The 21,311-nt window shown below is 37.9% G+C and overlaps 1 protein-coding gene across 4 annotated transcripts in view; it reads right to left on the bottom strand.

The window, feature by feature from the left end:
* Window positions 1-68: 68 nt before the first annotated feature.
* The window catches only part of GPSM2 (G protein signaling modulator 2), a 46,439-nt gene continuing 25,196 nt past the window's right edge, over window positions 69-21,311 (bottom strand). For 3 of the 4 annotated variants that reach the window (XM_045546681.1, XM_045546683.1, XM_045546682.1), the window contains 5 exons: window positions 16,175-16,245; window positions 13,028-13,204; window positions 10,314-10,473; window positions 8,783-9,000; window positions 69-317 (listed from right to left, as the gene is read on the bottom strand). In XM_045546681.1, the coding sequence (XP_045402637.1) occupies window positions 78-317; window positions 8,783-9,000; window positions 10,314-10,473; window positions 13,028-13,204; window positions 16,175-16,245 (866 nt within the window). In that variant the 3' untranslated portion in view covers window positions 69-77. The remainder of the gene's footprint in view (window positions 318-8,782; window positions 9,001-10,313; window positions 10,474-13,027; window positions 13,205-16,174; window positions 16,246-21,311) is intronic. The other variant, XM_045546684.1, reaches the window with a different exon arrangement.

Genomic DNA, 21,311 nt, shown 5'->3' with positions numbered 1-21,311 from the left:
ATGACTATACCACCGTACTCCAGCTTGGGTGACAGGGCAAGACTTCATATAAAAAATACACACACACACAGAGTTAACTAGTGGTTTGCTGATTTTTTCCCTGAATTTTTAAATTCCAACAAAGCACTGCTTTGCAAAAGGTCCTTTAGCCCAAACTCAGTGTCTCTGTTTTGATCTCTTTGTAAAAGAACTCTCTGTTCATCCATTCTTTTCGCCTGAGAGCGTAAAATAAGGCTAAAAAAGTCTTCATCTGGTACTGTTGGACCCTTTGTGGCAGCAGGTGGTGGAGCACATCTTTGATCATCTAATCTGGATCCCTAAAAAATTATGAGAAAGAGATTAAAATACAAATACTGCAGGGGAGGAAAGCACCAACCTAGGTTATGTCTGTCAGTTATAACAAGAAAATGTGGTTGTAAACATTTTCTTTTTTTGCCTCTTCTCAGAAATTATAACTGAAATCTAGCAAAATTTTTTCTTTAAAATGACTTATATAATTAAAATAAGTATTATGTAGAAGTGTAGCTATAGCTTCATGGGTTTAGTAAGTATATTATCATCCTATTTTAATTATAATTGGTCACATGGAATAATCTAGGATGAATTAATACAAGGTCAATTATATCCAAGTATCACAGTTCAAGGTTATAATCTTACCATAATAGGCATCAACAATATAACTTACTAAATCTTAAGAAATATGTTAAAAAACCCTGAAGTACAACCTTAAAAAACCTTGTCTTAGGCCAGGGTGTCCCAAACTATAACCTAATGCCTGCTTTTGTAAATGGTTTCATTTTCATTTCACCCATCAAAACATTTGTTTACGTACTATGTGGCTGCTTTCCTACTACAACTGCAGAGTTGAACAGTTGCAACAGAGACTTTATGGCCTGCAAAGCCTAAAATATTTTGTCTGGCCCTTTACAGAAAGTTTGCTTACCTATCTTAGTTAAATCTATTAAGGAAATAGCCTAGACTGAATTTTTCTTTCAAGTTCTAATCTTAAGATTCTTACATCAGAAGTGCATCAGAAATGTTATTCATCAAATAAAAAATACACTTAGAAGTCTACAGTATAGTTTCTGTATTATAGCTCAAGAATAAAAGTACAAATGTGTGATAGCTGATACTTGAGTACCCACGACATTGTTAGGGACTGTGCCTCAACTAACATTTAACCCCACAACCCTATGAGGGTCCAATTATTTACTGGTCTCCTAGTCAGCACCATCTCCACCCTCTACACACCTCTGGCTCACTCTTCATCATTTGTCCTGTCATAATTGACCATTTCAGTGTCCTGCAGTTAACCCAACACCAGTTCTAGACTTCTCTGATTTAGTGTTCTCATCCTTCGCTTCTGCCTTACCCATTTGGCTCCCATGGTCATATGCCAGTCTCTAATTATCCTGTTTGGAGAAATGTCTACTCTGGTCCTTTGTCCATTTTTGAATCAGATTGATTTGTTGTTGAGTTTTAGGAGTTCTCTATAGAGTCTGGATATTAATTATCAGATGTGATTTCCAAATATTTTCTGTGTTGCCTTTTTACTGTTGATAATGTCCTTTGATGCACAAGTTTTAAATTTTGATGAAGTCCAATTTGTCTATGTTTTTGTTGTTCCCTGCTCCTTTGGTGTCATAACCAAAAAATCATTGCCAAACTCAGTGCTGTGACACTCTTCCTAAGTTTTAGTTCTGATGCCTCGGTCTTTGATCTACTTTGAATTAGTTTTGTATAAGGTGTATGTGGTAAGGATCCAACTTCGTTCTTTCTGAATGTGGCTTTCTAGTTTTCCCAGGACTATTTGTTTAAAACTCTCCTTCCCCATGAATGGTCTTGGCACCCTTGTTGAAAATCATTTTGACCATATATGCAAGATTTATTCCTGGGTTCTCTATTCTATTACATTGGTCTATATGTCTTTATGCCACTTCCACACAGTTTTGATTAGGGTAGTTTTGTAATAACTTTTGAAATCAGGAAGTGTGAGTCTTAAAATTTTGTTCTTTCTTAAGATTGTTTTGGATACTTGGAGTCCTTTGAGATTCCTTATGAATTTTAGGATGGATTTTTCTATTTCTGTGAGGGGAAAAAAAGCCTTTGGGATCTTTATAAGGATTGTATTGAATCTGTAGATCACTTTGGGTAGTACTGAAATTTTAACAATATTAAGTCTTCAAATCTTGGTTTTTGAATCATGGGATGAAATCTTTCCATTTGTTTTCCTTTATCTCTTTCAGCAAAGTTTTGTGGTTTTCGTTGTACAAGTCTTTTGCCTCCTTGGTTAACTTAATTCCTAAGTATTTTATTCTTTTTGATGCTATTTTAAATGGAACTTTTTTCTTAATTTCCTTTTCCAATTGTTTATTGTTAGTGTATAAAAACACAAATGGTTTTTGTGTTGATTTTGTATCCTGCTACTTTGCTGAATTCATTGATTAGCTCTAACAGTTTTTTGTGGAATCTTTAGAATTCTCTACATATAAGATCGTATCACTTGCAAACAGATGTTTTACTACTTCTTTTCCAATTTGAATGCCTTTTTTTCCCTTTCTTGCCTAATTGCTCTGGCTGGAACTTCCAGTACTGTGTTGAATAGAAGTGGCAAAAGTGTGCATTCTTGTTCCTGATCTTAGAGGAAAGCTTTCAGTCTTTCACCATTTAGTATGATGTTAGCTGTGCATTTTTCATATATGGCTTTTATTATGTTCTGGTAGTTTCCTACTGTTCCTAATTGAAGTGTTTTTATCATGAAAGGGTGTTGCATTTTGTCAGATGTTTTTTCTGTATCGGTTGGGATGATCATGTGTTTTTTTCCCCCTTTTCTATTAATGTGGTGTTACATTGATTTTCATATGCTGAATGATCCTTGCATTCTAAGACTAAATCCCAGTTAGTCATGGTGTATAATCCTTCTGCTGTGCTGAATTTGGACTGTAGTATTTTGTTGATTATTTTTGCAGCTATATTCATAAAGGATATTGGTCTGTACTTATAGTGTCTTCATCTAGCTTTGGTATCAGCAATATTGATCTCATAGATTGAGTTAGGAACTGTTCCCTCCTCTTCAATTTCTGCAAGAGTTTGAGTAGTACTGGTGTTCTTTAAATGTTTGGTAGCATTCACCAGCTATCAGGTCCAGGGCTTTTCTTTATCAAGAGGTTTTTGATTAGTAATGCAATCTCCTTACTAGTTATGGGTGTATTTTCTATTTCTTCGTGGTACATTTTTTATTTCTGATATATAATTTGAGTCTTCTCTCTTTGAAGAATGACTTTTGGCTTCATTAATTTTCTCCATTGTTTTCCTGTTCTCTATTTTATTGATCTCTGCTTTAATCCTTATTATTTTTTTCCTTTTAGTAGTTTGGGTTTCATTTTGTTTTTCTTTTCCTAGTTCCTTTTTTTTTTTTTGAGACAGAGTATCACTTTGTTGCCTGGACTAGAGTGCCATGGCATCAGCCTAGCTCACAGCAACCTCAAACTCCTGGGCTCAAGCAATCCTCCTGCCTCAGCCTCCCGAGTAGCTGGGACTACAGGCATGCGCCACCATGCCCGGCTAATTTTTTTTTTTTCTATGTATTTTTAGTTGTCCATATCATTTCTTTCTATTTTTAGTAGAGACGGGGTCTCGTTCTTGCTCAGGCTAGTCTCGAACCCCTGACCTTGAGCGATCCTCCCGCCTTGGCCTCCCAGAGTGCTAGGATTATAGGTGTGAGCCACTGCGCCCGGCCATTTTTCCTAGTTCCTTAAGTTATAAAGTTAGGTTGACTTGACATCTTCTTTTTTTAAAGTAAGCATTTACAGCTATAAATTTCCCCTTGGCACTGCCTTTGCTGTGTCCTATAAGTTTTAGCATACTGTGTTTTTGTTTTCTGTTTTCATTTGTCTCTAAGTATTTTCTAATTTCCATTGTGATTTCTTCTTTGACCGATGGGTTAAGAGTCTTATTGTTTAATTGCCACAATCTTGTGAATTTTCTAGTCTTTCTTCTGTTATTTCTTCTAATTTCATCCCATGTAGTCAGAGAAGGTACTTTATATGATACCTTTTTAAATCTGTTGAGACTTAATTTGTGACCTAACATATAGTCTTGTCCTGAAAAATGTTCCATGTGTACTTAAGAAGAATGAGCATGCTGTTGGGTAGTGTGTTCTATATGTGCCTGTTAAATATAGTTGGCTTATTGTGACGTTCAAGTCCTTATCTTCTATCTCATCTTATCCATTATTGAGTGTGAGATATTGAATTCTCCAACAATTATTGTCAACTGTCCATTTTTCCCTTCAGTGCTGTGAATTTTTGCTTCATATATTTTGGTGGTTTGCTATTAGGTGTGTATCTTTAGTATTTCTTTAATTCACTGGGACCACTACTACTCTTTTATTTCCTTACTTCCCCTCTTAGAGCCTAGATTCCAAAGTCCATTATTAAAATCACTTCCTGGCATACAACCCACAGTCCATACTCCTAGAAAAATACCAATTTGATTTAAATTCATCTCTCTGCCTCAAGCATCTAGTTATGACAGTAGAAAATACACAACTCCACTGACCAGTCTTACTTCCAGTGACCATGAACTTGGTCAAGTGGGTCCTTAGCAAAACTCAGTAATCTTATTACTTTTCCCTGTTTAATTTAGTTTCTCAAAGTCAACTATTTCCCACTTACTTTCTCTTCAAATTTACAATGCCCTCCACCCAAGTCTTAGCTAATGACCCTACTTCTTACTTTGCTGAGAAAATAAAAGCAACCAGAAAGAATTCCTACTTGCTCCAATCTCCAAATCTGTACTCTGCTTTCCCTAAACCTACACAACAACTGTTCTTCAATCACCCCGTACTCTGCATCACTGGCTCCTCTATTTGACCATTTCCATCTCTAGATATGCTATATTGTCACCCAAATTTAAAAAAAAATCCTTATAGTCCTCTCCAGCTAATGATCTCTTTTTCTGTTTCCCTTTATAAGCAAAACTCTTTAAAGTTTTCTACATTTACTACCTTCCCCTTTAGAACTTCCCATTTTCTCAATTCACTCAATCCTTTGTCCCCACCCTGCTACTGAGAAAGTATCTTTTGCAATTACTAATAACCTCCGTGTTGCCCAATCTAGTAGCTCAGTCATTATCTTACCCAGTCTCTTAGCAACATTTGCCACAGTTGAACATTCCTTAAGATACTTTCTACACTTGACTTCTACAGTACCACACTCTGAGTTTTCTTCCAACTCTCTGGCTGTTGCTGCGTTGATGGCTCATCTTCCTCTACCTAACTAGTAGATTTTGAGGTCTCCGCTAAGAAATCTGCAGTTAGCCCAATGGGTTTTTCTTTGTAGGTTAGTTGTTGCTTTCGTTTTGCCACTTATAGAATTTTCTTCTTTATTTTGACTTTGGCCAGGTTGATTACTGTGTGTCTGGGAGATGTCCCATTTGCTATGACTCTTCCTGGTGTTCGATGACCATCTTATGTTTGAATCTCTAGTGATAACCAATTTTTCTCAATAATTCCCTCAAATAGATTTTCCATGCTTTTTGTTCTTTTCTCCCTCAGGGATACCTATAGTTTGCTTTGCAGAGTCCCATATTTCTGAGTGATTGTTCAGTCTTCTTTATTCTCTTTTCTGCATCTTTGAATGGGTCATTGAGAACTTTGTCTTCAAGCTCTGAGATTCTTTCTTCTGCTTGGTGTATACTGTTGTTGAAGCTTTCTGCTGTTTCAAAATTCCCTAAAAGACTCTTTAAGTTCTGTTATATCCTTTCTTACCTTGTTTAGCTCTTTAGTGACTTTTTCACTGATTTCCTGACCTTTTTTTTTTGGCTTCTTTTTGTTGGTTTCAACTTTCTCTTCATTTTCATTCATCTTATTTGCCATCCATATTTTTTTTTTTTTTTGAGACAGAGTCTTGCTCTGTTGCCCAGGCTAGAGTGCCATGGCGTCAGCCTAGCTCACAGCAACCTCAAACTCCTGGGCTCAAGCCATCTCCTGCCTCAGCCTCCCAAGTAGCTGGGACTACAGGCATGCGCCACCATGCCCGGCTAATTTTTATATATATATTTTAGCTGTCCATGTAATTTCTTTCTTTTTTTAGTAGAGATGGGGTCTCACTCTTGCTCAGGCTGGTCTTGAACTCCTGAGCTCAAACGATCTGCCCGCCTCGGCCTCCCAGAGTGCTAGGATTACAGGTGTGAGCCACAGTGCCCGACCTGCCATCCATATTCTGAATTCCATTTCTGTCATTGCGACAATTTCCTTTTGGTTAGAGTCCCTTACTGTAGGCTCCATTGTGATTCCTTGGTGTTGAACTGTTTTTGTTTTTCCATGTTCTAGGGTTCTTTTGCTGGTTTCTTCTCATCTGAATCCTCTTCTCTTGGCTCAGGGCTAATAGGTTTGCAGGGCACCTGTTCTCCTTTGCTGGGAACCCTCCTACTGAGAAGGGGAGGTCCCTAGATGGTGCATTAGTGTCCTACTCTGGAATATTGACCTGGCAAGGGAGGGGTGGGCACAATGAGTGCACAATGAGTGCAGATGTTCTGTTTTGTCCTGTTCCCCTGTGATTGTCACAGTTCAGGCTTGTGCTGGATGATCTTCGTGCAGGGTGGTAGGTTTCTTCCCAGATTGTTGCTAGAAGTTTGAGTTGGGGGCTGAGTGAGACCCTCCCCACCGAGGCTGGCACTGTGGGGGATTGCTTTGCCCGGGGTCTCCCCATGGAGGTGGCAGTGGTCGTGGGGGTGTCTGCTCGAACCAGGTGCAGGTGTAATGGTGGCCCAAGGCTAGGGGGTCCCTGACAGAGCATTGGACCTCAGGGCTGCTCCACGGGGCCAGTGGTAGTGGTGGGGTCTGAGGGTCCAGGCACAACACTGGAATCTCAGGGGTGGTGTTAACAGCCTAAGCAGAAGCTCTGGAGCCATAGGGGCAGAGCCTTGGGCGCAGTGAGAGCCGCAGAGCTGCTTGGGCATGGGGCTGCTCCAGTGGCACAGAGACTGGATGCAGAGCCTGGGCAGCATTGGCCCCAGCTGGGACCTGCCTGTGGCCGTCAGAGTACCTAACTAGTAGATTTTGAAATGTTCAAGATTTAGTCTTGGACCTATTCCTGTGCTAGTCTTTAGATAATCTCTTCCCAGGGCTTTAATGCCAACTATATGCTGATGACTCCCAAATTTACTTTCTTCTTTGGGCCCTAGATTTTACATCAAATTGCCTATTCAACATCTCTACTTCAGGATGGATGTGGTGGCTCAAACCTACAATCCCAGCACTCTGAGAGGCCAAAGAGGAAGGATCACTTGAGTCCAAGAGTTTGGGACCAACCTGGGCAACATAGTGAGACCCCATCTCTACAAAAAATAGCAGGGCATGATTGCAAGCACCTTTAGTCTTAGCTACTTGGGAGGCTGAGGCAGGAGGATCACCTTGCTTGAGGCCAGGTGTTGGAGGCTGCAGTGAGCTATGAAGGAAAACTCAACTTCATTGTCTAATTGAATATACCAAATTTAACACATCTAAAACAGAACTCTTGCTTTTTCTCCCCAAACCTGCTTCTCTAGTCATCTCTATTTCAGTAAATGGAACCATTCATTGCTCTAGTTATTCAAGCAAAAAAAGGTGTAAGTCATCCTTATCTTTCCCTGATACCCTCCCTCTAATATATAACTGATATAACAATAATATATCCCTATTCCAACTACTACTACCACCCCTACCCTAGTCTAACTCACTTTTTTTTTTTTTAAGAGACAAGGTATTGTTCTGTTGCCCAGGCTAGAGTGCACTGGTGTGATCATAGCTCACTGTAACCTTGAACACCTGGCCTCAAGCAATCCTCCTGCCTCAGCCTCCTGAGTAGCTGGAACTACTGGTGCACGCCACTATGCCCAGCTAGTCTTCTTATTTTTTTGTAGAGATGGGGTGTCACTGTGTTGCTCAGGCTGGTCTCCAAGTGATCCTCCCACCTCAGCCTACCGAAGTACTGGGATTGCAGGCATGAGCCACCATACCCAGCCAAGTCACCAATATCTTTTGCCTTTACACACCAGCTTCCTAGCTAGTTTTTATAATAAATTCTTGCCATTCTATATTCTTCCATCAGTAGCCAGGATGATCTTTCAGGACCCTCTAGTATCTTCCTATCTTCCTAACACATTTAGAACACAAGACTGCATCATGGCCTATATAAGCCTATAAGAGCCTGTATGATCCAGGCCCTGATTACTTCTCTATCCTTTGTACCACTCTCCCCCCTTCCCCTTATTCATTCCATGCCAGTCACACTTGCCATTCCTTGAACCTGTTAAGCTTTTATATCCAAGAGAAGACTTGTCTCTGCATGGAAAACTCTTTCCCTAAGTACTCACACGGCTGCATGTTTTACTTCATTCAGGTCTCTGTTCAAATGATAATCCAGAAAGATCTTCTCTAACCACCCTAACTAAAACATATACTCCCTCAACCACCACCACCCCTGGTTACCCACTACCCCTTTATCCTCCTGTCACTTTCTTCATAGCAAGTATGATTACCTGACGTACACACACCCGCTCTCTAAACACCTGTTCACTGCCTCTCCTACAGAAAGGCAGGAGCCTTTAAAAAGCCAGTGTATCCTCAATCCCTAGAATAGTACTTGGAACGTAACCAGTGTTCAGTAATTGTCTATTGAACGACAGACAATAACTCCCTAATCCAAAATGAGACCTTCCTGAATAAGAATTATAACACTGTCAATGCTCTCAATGGTATCTTTGCTATGTAAAGAATGAAAAAAATATGCAGACATACTTGACATTTTATAAGGATGTCAAAGAAGTCTTCGTCAGGCTCTTTGTTGTCATTAGTCATTAGGTGGCTAAGTACTGACTGATTGTTGTTTTGTGTTAGACGAAGCCCTGGCAAATTATTGAAACTGGCCCTCTGGTCATCCAGACGGCGGCTCTGTGAGCTGGCAAGAAGATCTAAAAACTCATCCGTGTTGGGGGATACCACAGAAACAGATGGTGCTATGAAAAAAAGAAAAAACCCAAAATGTTACAAAAATATTTAAGCATATTTGTTATATACATACTTCTTTTTGGCCTTGCCAGTCCCAACCCCTACCCTGTCCTCCTGCCTCAGGCTGTCACTGATGGGTTTTGGCTGGATGGATGTGGTTTTCATTGATGCGGAGAGGAGAATGAACCCCAGGGTACTTCAAATGACCCACCTGGAGGTTATTCAGATTTGGGTATATTTCCCTTTATCTAAGGCTCACCCAAAATGTAACTATAAGATACGGGGCTAGATTTCAGAAGGTGAATAAACTGTTTTTCTTTCATAATTTCTCAGACCAGGATGAATGGGACAGTGTTTTTTATTCCATGGATAGAAATCATTTAATGGCCGGGCGCGGTGGCTCACGCCTGTAATCCTAGCCCTCTGGGAGGCCGAGGCGGGTGGATCGCTCGAGGTCAGGAGTTCGAGACCAGCCTGAGCGAGACCCTGTCTCTACTAAAAATAGAAATAAAATTATCTGGCCAACTAAAAATATATATAGAAAAAATTAGCCGGGCATGGTGGCGCATGCCTGTAGTCCCAGCTACTCAGGAGGCTGAGGCAGTAGGATCCCTTAAGCCCAGGAGTTTGAGGTTGCTGTGAGCGAGGCTGACGCCACGGCACTCACTCTAGCCCGGGCAACAAAGTGACACACTGTCTCAAAAAAAAAAAAAGAAAGAAAGAAATCATTTAGTAAACTAAGAGTAGTGCTGCTGGCTAGTCTTGGTCTATGGTACAAGAGTCTTTTGGTAGCTGAAATAGAAAAATTTCAGTAATCTATTTTAGACTTTCTAACTCAGGCAGGCCTTAGCTTCATTCAGCCTTAGCCATAGGTTTCCCTTCAGTCCGTCTTTGCTTTTCTTTTTTAATCCAGATATGGAGTATTTAAAGTCAGATTATTTATTTTTTAGACATGGGTTCTCACTGTGTTGCCCATACTGGAGCACAGCGGCTATTCAAAATCACGATCATAAACACACTACAGCCTCAAACTCCTGGCCTCAAATAGTGCCCTTGCCTCAGCCTCCCAAGTAGCTGAGATTACAGGCACACACCACAACACATGCCTCAAAGTCGGATTTTTCCCAACCCCAAAGATACTACAGATATAGTTAGTAGGAATCACACTGGACCAAAGATACAGACATACTTAAGGGAACTGGAAAAAACCTTGTTTTGAACTGTACAAATACCACCATTTCAGATATACCTGGATTCAGGATCCTTTATTATATTTCCTGTGATGGGAACTAAATAAAAGAATATCAAAGAGAAGACTTACTTTTTAGCATCATTTTGGGAGGAGTAGAAGAAGTTGCTGTTGAAGCTGTATGGCAGTTCTTTTCTTGTAAGTAACATCTCTGATCATCCATCCTGTTGCTTTGAAATCGGCTTAATAGGTCAAAGAACCCTTCATCTCCAATAGTATCTGCACTGATTTTCTAAAATATTGAGAGAAAATCTAGCACACTTAAATATTCCAGCATTATCCTTAGATCATTAATAAACATCATGATGTTCTCAAATGCAAACAGTAAAGGATGAAGATTAAAAATAAAAATTGGCCTTTTATTTTCAAAAAGAATACAAGATGGCAATATTGATAATAAAATGTTATTTCAATCCAACTAACAAAAAGCATTTCTAGTTATTTTAGTGGGTTTTTTTTTTTTTAAAGCAAGCACAAGGTGAAATTTATTGAGGGGGGGAGCAAGATAGGATTATAAGCAAGAGCAAGATACATATGCCACAGATGACGACCAGACCCTTGTAGCAAAAGAGCTATTTTAGTTTTTAATTCCTGTATTTCTAAGGCTAAAGAAACATACCTCAGACTTGGGAGAACTGCTACAGATACTGAGTAAACTACGCAAATATTGGCGATACAGGCCTGTACCTCAGGCTCAAAGGAGTCTACAACAGATTTTAAGCAAACTAATCTTTGTAAGAATTGTTAAACTAAGTGAGAAAGTGTATTTTCCTAGCATAGTGATTTCCATGGTTGTCTTATTATTCTTAAAGCTTTGAAAACCCTGAAAAAATATAAACTTCAAATAAAAGACTATTTGTAGGGAGAAGATGGGATCCTTTATTTGGAAGACTTCAAAAATGAAATGATGAACGCCAGTGTTTAATACAAGCAATTATTTATAATGTTTCATTATGATGTTAGGTAGTATTATTAGAGGCACACATGTAAAAAATGTTTTGAGCTTGAGTAGGAGGAAATAACTAATTCTTAGGGGAAATGGGGAAAATCTCACAGGATGTGTTTGTGTTGTCTCTTTAAGAATGAGTAGGCATTTGAAGGTTAGAGATGTTTCGTACTGATTAATATGCAATCCCAAAGGTCTGTAGTATTCAGGGGATAATGAACTGAAGCGCAGGAGTAGAGAGAATAAACCACCAAAATAAGGGCCTTTGTATGCAGTACCAACAGGCAGAGACTTTATCCTATGTGAAATAAGAGGAGCACTGGCAATGCTTTGTATAGAAACTTGCACATCTGGTGGATTGGAAGGGTAAAAATGAAGGCAGGGAGATCAGTTCAGGTGCCTGTTCTAAACGTCTGGGTAAGAGATTAGTAGTGGAATAAGACATAGCAGAGATTTAAAAAGGGGGAGCGGTGTGGGAGCAAAGCTGAGGGACGCAGTGATTGGATACAGTTAGTGAAAGAGAGGGAATCTAGAATGACACCCAGGTTTCTAGTTTGGGGTCAGAGAACATGGCATCCCTTTAACTGGGATAAGGGAAACAGGAGTGGTTGAGAGAGTACAGTTTTTAACATGTTGAATCTGAGGTTTGGGAAGCTACAGTCAAATGCATTAATCACCAACAAAAGACTTTTTCCCAGGGGCAAAAAAGCCTGCAATTCAAAATTCTGAACATCGAAACATAGTATGGCTCCAAAAATGTGGACATTTGCAGGTGAGCTAGGTAAGCTTAGTTAAGACCCCAAACCTTGAACAAAGGTATGCCTTTCTTGAATTCCAGTTCTGCTGTGGATCTACAAAAATATTCCTGAACCATCTACATAAACCCCACAGTTTTCCCTTTTGTTAGTCATATATAGCCCAGAAAAGCTGCATAAGAAACCAGTGATAAAAATTGAGGCAAAAGATGCTACAAGAGTGTAGATATAAATGGAATGATGACAACAGAAGTCTTTTTTGAGACAGACTCTTGCTCTATTGTCTGAGCTAGAGAGCAGTGACGTTGTCATCACAGCTCACTGCAACCTCTAACTCCTGGGCTCAAGCAATCCTCCTGCCTCAGCCTCCTAAGTAGCTGGGACTACGGGTGCACACCACCACGCCTGGCTAATTTTTTCTATTTTTAGTAGAGATGGAGTCTTGCTATGTTGCGCAGGCTGGTTAGAAATCTTAATTTAAAAAAAAAAAATCTAACAGTTTTTTCAAAGGCTCTCATTGCTTGAAAAATGGACTTAATAATATGAAGTACCTTTTGTAACTTATTTTGATCCTTTTATCAGATTACTTAGTAAAATCCATGGTGTTTTTATTTCTAAATAAGCTAAATTTAATAAACTGATTGCTGTGCTCAATTTTCATCAAAATAGTTTTTAATTCTATCATTACAGTTTCAATAATATGATTAATAGAAGTAGATGCTGGCAGACACTTCATTCTAAGTTAGTATTTAAAAACCCTTGAACATCTGAATTCAATTTGTTCTGATTTCTAAGCTGAGTGGAAGGAGACACTGCAGGGAAATAACTGGTAGTATTTTTTAAAACAATAGTGACTCAAATAATTACTGACCAAAACAATGGAGCAGTTTATCTATGAATGAAGTAATTATTGTTTCTATAATAGTTTTTAAGAAGACAAGACAGGGAAATATGGATAAGTTCTTTGACTAAAAAATATTTTGTATTAAATGCCTAATTTCAATTACCACAAATTCAGTATGAATACAAGAAAACCAAAATGTAGGTACTCAGAACACAATGCTCAATATTTATTTTAAACATACCCTCTGAGAATTTGGAATTCGGTGGTCAATAGAATTACTGGCATCTTGGAGAACTTTAGTGGAAGAATTAGCTTTGTATTTTTTCCCCTTCAGTCTGTTGACAAAGAGTAGCTTTGCAGAAGGTTTGGCAATAAGAGGTTTTTGTTTAGCAAGAATTTCACTGTTCCAGTTCTGTACCTACAAAATAATAAATGGAAAGGTGAAAAAAAAAAACAAAACCCAGCTCTCTTCTGGTTTCCCATAATATTAACCTAACATCTTCACTCATTTACTATTGAGAGAATTTTAGATCTCTTAATAAATCCCTTTTTTCAGTATATTGCACTATTTTCAAGAGCTTGTACCAAATGCACAGTGTGGATTTCTCATTATCAAAACATTAAAATGGTGGTTTTTAAGAACCTAAGAATAAGAAAACAAGGTTTGTCAAAACTCTATAAAAATAAAATTTGAATGGTCAGAGAAGGAGCCAAAGTTTTGTTGTGGATATGAGTTACTTAAAAATCTGTTATGGCTGAGAAAAACTGTACTGTTCTCATTAATACCACACTAAATTCTCAATAGGCAAACCCACGACAACCTGCAAATAACAGACTCAAAATAACAAGTATTTATTGACTACAAAGGAAAAATACAGTACATACAGTAGCTCTGTGATGTTTGCAGCTTTAACTTTCAGTCTTAAATGTTTGCAAATAACTCTGAAGGTTCATGCTACAGAATGACAGTTTTGGTGAAGTACCTTTTTTCCATAGGTAAAATTCACATACAATCAAATGCACAGACTTTCAGTATATGGTTGGAAGCCATATAATCCCTACTCCAATCAACATAAAAAAAATTTCCATCAACCCAGAAAAGCCTCCCATGAGGCACAAACTGGAATAACCCCAGCCCTCAGGCTAGTGTACAGGGCCCTGGAGTGAAACAGGTAGCTAGTAAGTGAACAAAGCCATCTATTCTTTTTCACACGTTATAAAACAAAATTATGTTCTAGAGCAGATTTTGTGGTCTACTGTTTGGAGAAAAAGAAAATGGCCCTTGATGTGAGAACGTAAAACTGCACCTAAAACCCTAGTAGAAAGGAGAAAAATTAAACACATTTCCTATATAGTTATTTGAACTTTTCAACAACACTGAAAACAAGATACAGAGTGGAGCAATGTCTTAAAAATTATGAAGGAGAATTATTTTCCACCAAGAATTCTATAGTCAACAAAATGACCAATGAATTGTGAGAGCAGGAAAAACATTTTCAGATATCCAAGTTCAGGCATCCAAATCTCAAAAGTTCCCTCCCACTGCACTCTCTCCCAGGAAGCATCTTAACCCATAAGTCTCTCTTTTCCTTATGTTTACTTCTTTACTTTGTTGAGAATAATGAAATAATGAATTCTTTGGCAACTTTATTATTAATATAAGGAAAAGAAACTAACACAAAAAACTAATTCCACTCAAACATTTTCAATTACAGATAAATTTTTATCATCACTTGGTTCTTGGAGAATTACAAGGTTGAATCTGGTCAGCTTCTTAGAGAACTTACTGTTAGTACCACTACAGAGGTAGGCAGAAAATAGCAAATTAAGCTTGCTACTTAGGAGTGGTTCCTGTAAGAAGTAAAAAAGAACTGAAATTACCTTAAAAAGCTTTTTAAAAAAAATAATTTGTGGATTAAATAGACTTATATTTGAGAACCACTCACAAGATAAGAGCTGGATATTTTGGGGAAATCACAAAGTCCTTTAGAAGTTACCAGAGTTTTTAAACAACTCTGAATGATGGTATCTTGGATATGAGTCCAAGACAATTAGATGTTGGTCTTTTGAAGACTATTCACACAAAAAGTGTCACTCTTCAAAAATCATGTTATTATGATAGGGCAGAAGAATATGAAAAGGTGTAATAATGACAGGGCAAAAGAACATGGGAAGATGTTCTTGATTTGTTCCTACATATATTGTCTATAACATTTGTATGAAAATGCCAGATGAATAAATGCCAAAATATTAATTGTAGTTACCATCAGGAGGTGGGGTTACAATTATTTTAATTTCCTTGCTGGAATTTTCTACAGTTGCTATAATGAACATGTTTTTTAAAAAAAAAGTACTTTTAAAAATACACCACAAAAGACTGAGGGACTATTTTAACAATGTAAAATCAAGTTAAATGGAGGTGGAAGAAAGTTGCCTTGATTTGTTCTTCAGAAACATTTTTCCAGTTATGAAGTCCCTTCTCTGTTACTCTCATTCCCCTAAAAAAAGCATGCATCTTGAATGCGAAGTGCTTTGTCAGTTAAAAAAATACCCTTTTTTAAAATCCAGCTAGAAAAACAACTTTCCTCTTGATCATAAATTTCATTAATCTTGGCAAAAATGTTGCTATGTAGTTGGAAAAAAAGGTTCCTGTCCCTTTTTTGATCTAATTTTAATTAAAAAAAATAAGTAATACATTTACATGGGAAAATATTCAAACAGTTCAAACTGGTATATAAAGTATTTCTAGCCTAACCCAGACAGCCAGTCCTCTTCCCAAAAGCAATAACAGCAAATTTCCTACATATTCTTCCCAGAAATGTTTTATGAATCTACAAAGGATATATACATATGTATCTTTCTTTTTTTTTTTTTTTTTTGAGACAGTCTCACTTTGTTGCCTGGCTAGAATGAGTGCCGTGGCGTCAGCCTAGCTCACAGCAACCTCAAACTCCTGGGCTTAAGCGATCCTACTGCCTCAGCCTCCCGAGTAGCTGGGACTACAGGCATGTGCCACCATGCCTGGCTAATTTTTTCTAGATATATTTTTAGTTGGCCAGATAATTTCTTTCTATTTTTAGTAGAGACGGGGTCTCGCTCAGGCTGGTCTCGAACTCCTGACCTCGAGCGATCCACCCGCCTCGGCCTCCCAGAGGGCTAGGATTACAGGCGTGAGCCACCGCGCCCGGCCACGTATGTATCTTTCTTAAACAAATGGCAGCGTACTGTACACATTCTCTTTCATTGTACTTTTTCTGATTCTTTTTAAAGGAAAATTTTTAAGTTATACCCACACAGGAAAAGACTCATTTAAATTATTTCATTTAAATTAAATATTACTGTAATGTTTTAACAGTTGCATGAAATTTAAAACATAAAAACTGCCAACCTTTTCTGGTGTTAACTTCATAAGTTCCATATTTTCCATACTGTGTCGGCGTCCCAACTTGGGGCGTGCACCTTTGTAAAATAAAAAATTAATTCAAATAAACCAGAGAGCCCTTAAGAGCACAAATTCAGCATCGATACATTATTCAATTCTAAAGCCTGATACACAAACCCATATTAAAGGAGGAAACATGTACAAACATGTATTCTTTTAAGAATAATAATTTTCCATATCAGCTACATAAAAATAGAATACACTCCCTTTAAAATGCTTTGATGTAAGGAAGTTACATTTTGATTGGAAACTAACACTGGTTACTAACATCACCCTTTAATTTAGAAAAGGCATTTTAAATTAACTGGTTTTATACTATCCACACAGTCTCAAAAAAACTCAAACAAACTGTGCAGTGGTTTACATAAGTAAAAACATAAGGAAAAGGCCTTTAATTTTGAGAAAAGAATCAAAATAGCATCCCCAGTACTGTACTGTTACTACTTTCTAAGTTACTCCTTTCTATTTTAAGATCTCATTAGATGATTTACTGCTGGTCGGGAAACAAGTTAAATAAAAAGGTCCTCAATTTTTTCAATAAAGTTATGAAATATAGAGAATTTCCATATCCATCTAATCTTTTTAAAAATTAAGCAATATTTTTGGCCAGACACAATGGCTCATGCCTGTAATCCCAGGACTCTGGGAGGCTGAGGTGGGAGGACTGCTGGAGCTCAGGAGTTCAAGACCAGCCTGAGCAAAAGCGAGACCCCATCTCTACTAAAAATAGAAAAATTAGCTGGGTTTAGTGGCTTGCACCAGTAGTCCCAGCTACTTGGGAGGCTGAGACAGGATTGTTTGGGCCCAGGAGTTTGAGGTTGTGGTTAAGCTATGATGATGCCACTGCACTCTAGCCAGGGCAACAGAGTGAGACTCTGTTGGGGGGTAGGGAGGAAGAAATATTTTTAAAGGCATAATGGTAAGAAGTACCCGATATGTAATACCCAGCTTAAAGCAGAAAACAATACCAACACATTAAATTCCCCTTGTGTAACTCCCCTTGTAACTTCTGTCTTCCTCCCTGTACTTTTATATGTATTTACATTACATATGTATGTATATCTAAGCAATATAGCATATTTGCATGTTTTGAAACATTTATAAATGATATACTGTATGTATTCTGCAACTTGCTTTGAGCAACCTTATGTTTGTAAGATGCATCCAAGTTGATATGTGTAGTTTATTTTCATTGCCATTTTAGGACTAGGAAATTATTCACTTTAGTAGTGACAAATATTTAGGATGCTTCCAATTTTTTCCTATTATAAGCAATACTAGAGAAATTCTTGGAAATGTCTCAATGTACATGAGCAAGCATTTCTTCCAGTTTGGATAGCAGAGGTAAGTAACTGGGAGTGGAACTGCTGGATCATACAGTTGTCATATCTTCAGCTTCACCAGAATGTTGCCAGATTGTTCTTCAAAGTATACCGATTTCTGTACCATCAACACTGCATAGAGTTTCTGTTACCCCACATCATTTCAATATTGGTATTATCTGGACTTTTAAATTTTTGTCCACCTCATAAGTTTTCAATAGTACTTCACTGTGGTTTTGCTGATTAAATATCTTTTATTATATTTATAGACTGTTGTGGTACTGTTCCTTTTTGCCCATTTTTAACTCATATTCTTATACATTTTGCATACAAATCCTTCTTTAATCGTATGTGTGGCAAATATTTTCTTTTTTGGTCTTTTAAAATCTCTTCTTAGTTTCTTTAAATGAAATTAAGTTTTTAATTTCAATGTCAATTCTTTTCTTTAATGATTTTTTTTGTCTTGAGAAATCCTCCTCTCTGATGTCAAGAAGATATTCTCCTATATTCTCTGAGGTAGCACAGCACACTGATTATGGACTTTAAAGACAAACTCATCATTCACCTGTGATATGACCTTGGGCAATTACCTGTGATTCAATTTTCTTATCTGTAAAGAATAACAATATCAACCTCATATGGTAACTGCATCATTACCTATAAAGGGTCAGTACAATGCCTGGTGAGTATAATAGTAAGCAGTCACCAATTGTTAGCCAGCATCATCATTATTGCTTTAAGTCTTTCACATTTAAATCCTCAATCCATCAAGAATTTATTTTTATGAGATATTAGTTTCTATATGTACAAGGAATATAAACTGTATACTCCATTCTGTTGGTCTATCTGTCTGTCTTTATGCCAGTAGCACACTGTCTTATTACTTATATCTGTAAAAAAGCATTTTGATTTCTTAGTCTTCATCAGGAACGTTTTGGCTTTTCTCAGACCTTTTTTCTCTTACATAAATTTGTGAATGACCTCGTGAAGTTCCACAGAAGAAGTGTCATTTGTTTGGCAATGTATTGAATTTACATCAATTTGGGGAGAACTGACCTTTTTTTGAGACAAGGTCTTGCTCTGCTCTCTTACCCAGGCTGGAGTACAGTGGCATGATCATAGCTTACTGCAGCCTCAAACTCCTGGCCTCAAGAGATCCTCCACTCAGTCTCCCGAAGTACTGAGATTATAGGCATGAGCTACTATACCCAGCCAGAACGGACATCTTTCATACTATTTTGTCTTTCAATGTGAGCATGGTTTATTGTCTTTCAATCACTGAGAAGGATATGTTAAAATTTCCCATTAGGATTGTGAATTTTCTCATTTCTTTGGTCAGTTTTGCTTTATGTACTTTGAGGCTTTTTTGGCCAATTAAGCACAAATTTAATGTTATCTTTCTGGTGAATTGAACTGTTAATCATTGTGAAATACCACTGTGAAATGACCTTCTTCATTTCTAGTAAGATCCTTTGCCTTAAAGTACATTTTATCTGATATTAACACAGCTATACCGGCTTTCTTTTGGTAAGTTTTTGCATAGTGTATCTTTTTCTATCCGTTTACTTTCAGGCTTACTATATCTTTATACTAGATATTTCTCTTGCAAGTATAGTGGGGATTTTATTTTTTCCAGTCTGATACTGTGTCTTTTTTTTTTTGGAGACAGGGCCTTGCTCTGTCCCCCAGGCTACAGTGCAGTGGCTTCATCATAGCTCACTGCCACCTCAAACTCCTAGGCTCCAGCAATCTGCCTGCCTCAGCCTGCCAAGTAGCTGGAATTACAGGGATACACCACCACACCTAGCTAACTGTTCTATTTTCTGTAGAGACAGGGTTTTGAACTCCTGGCCTCAAGCCATCCTCCCACCTCAGCCTGCCAAAGTGCTAGGGATTACAGGGGTGAGCCACTGTGCTGGGCTCAATACTGTCTCTTTTAAATGGAGCATTTTCATTTGATAGAATTACTGATATATTTGGATATTTGGGTGATTTTCTCTTTTACCATGTTTTTTGGTGAATTAATTTCTTTTTTTTTTTCTTGACACAGTCTTACTCTGTTACTTGAGTGAGTACCGTGGCATCAGCCTAGCTCACTCACAGCAAGCTCAAACTCCTGGGCTCGATCCTCCTGCCTCAGCCTCCGGAGTAGCTGGGACTACAAGGCATGCGCCACCATGCCTGGCAAATTTTTTCTATTTTTAGTAGAGATGGGGTTCTCGCTTTTGCTCAGGTTGGTCTCAAGCTCCTGAGCTCAAGCGATCCTCCTGCCTCAGCCTCCCAGAGTGTTAGGATTACAGGCATGAGCCACTGCACCCGGCCTAATTTATTTTCTGATGTTGAATCTACTTGAATTCTTGGCTTTTTTTTTCCCTCCTTACCAACTCCCATGCCTGTTTGTTTTTAAATATTAATACACTGTTGGATTTGCTTTGTTTTTTTTTTTTTTTTTTTGAGACAGAGTCTCGTTCTGTTGCCCGGGCTACAGTGAGTGCTGTGGCATCAGCCTAGCTCACAGCAACCTCAAACTCCTGGGCTTAACCGATCCTACTGCCTCAGCCTCCCGAGTAGCTGGGACTACAGGCATGAACCACCATGCCCGGCTAATTTTTTCTATATATATTTTTAGTTGGCCAGATAATTTCTTTCTATTTTTAGTAGAGATGGGGTCTCACTCTTGCTCAGGCTGGTCTCGAACTCCTGACCTCGAGCGATCCACCCGCCTCGGCCTCCCAGAGGGCTAGGATTACAGACGTGAGCCACCGTGCCTGGCCTTAGTTTGCTAATATTTTGTTTGGAATTTTTGCATCTATGTTCATGAGTAAGGCTGACCTGTAATTTATTTTTCTTGTATTATTGGATATCAAGGATATATGCTTCTCAGAAAGACTGACAAAGTGTTTCCACTTTTTCAGTTATCTACACAATTTTAGGTAAGGTGTTGTAATCAGTTTTCTTGAATGGTTGGTACATCTCACTTGTCAAACCATCTGGGCCAGGTACTTTCCTAGTGCAAAGATTTTAAATCTAACTTCTTTATGGTTTTAGGCATTAGTATATCATTCATATTACATTCTACCACTGGAATTTTCTATTTTTTATTGGTTCAGTTTCGGAAAGTTGTTTTTCTAGGAATTTTCTCCTAGGTTTTGTAATATTTTGTCACAAAATTATTCCTAATCTCTTCTTACACTTGATCTTAGCCAAAAGGCCAAGAAGCAATAAAATCTCTTATCTTTTTAATCTCTGCATCTACATTATGTCCCTTTGTCTCTCTTTTGTTTTTGAACAGTCTTACTGTAGATTTGTTAGTCTTTTTAAATAACCAAATTTTGGCTTTAATAAATCCTCTCTATTGAATGTTTGTTTTAATTATACTAAATTCTGCTCTTTATTATTGCTTGCCTTCTACTTTTAGTTTATTCTATTTTTTGGAGGGGTTGATTGGCTTTAGGAAATATTTCTCAGAAAATCAAGTAAGCAGACATGTAAAAACTAATGAATGCATTTGGTAAAATGGAGGTTTGTGGTAACCCTGAAAAGTGGTTTCAGTTTCTTGGTGAGGACAATGCCCTAGGGGAGTGCGTTGAGGATAAAAGATGAGGAAGTAAAGACAATGAACATTGGTATCTTTTCAAAAGTTTTGTTATAAAAGGGAACAAAGGAACAGGTCTATAGCCACAGGTGTCCATGAGGACAAGTGACAGTTTTTTTTAAAACATGAGAGCTCTTACAGCACAACCTATTTGAAATTTCAAAAC

Source organism: Lemur catta, chromosome 3, assembly GCF_020740605.2.
Source record: "Lemur catta isolate mLemCat1 chromosome 3, mLemCat1.pri, whole genome shotgun sequence".
Classification (NCBI taxonomy): Eukaryota; Metazoa; Chordata; class Mammalia; order Primates; family Lemuridae; genus Lemur; species Lemur catta.
Note: the sequence above shows the minus strand (reverse complement) of the source record. Positions and strands in the feature narration are given on the sequence as shown.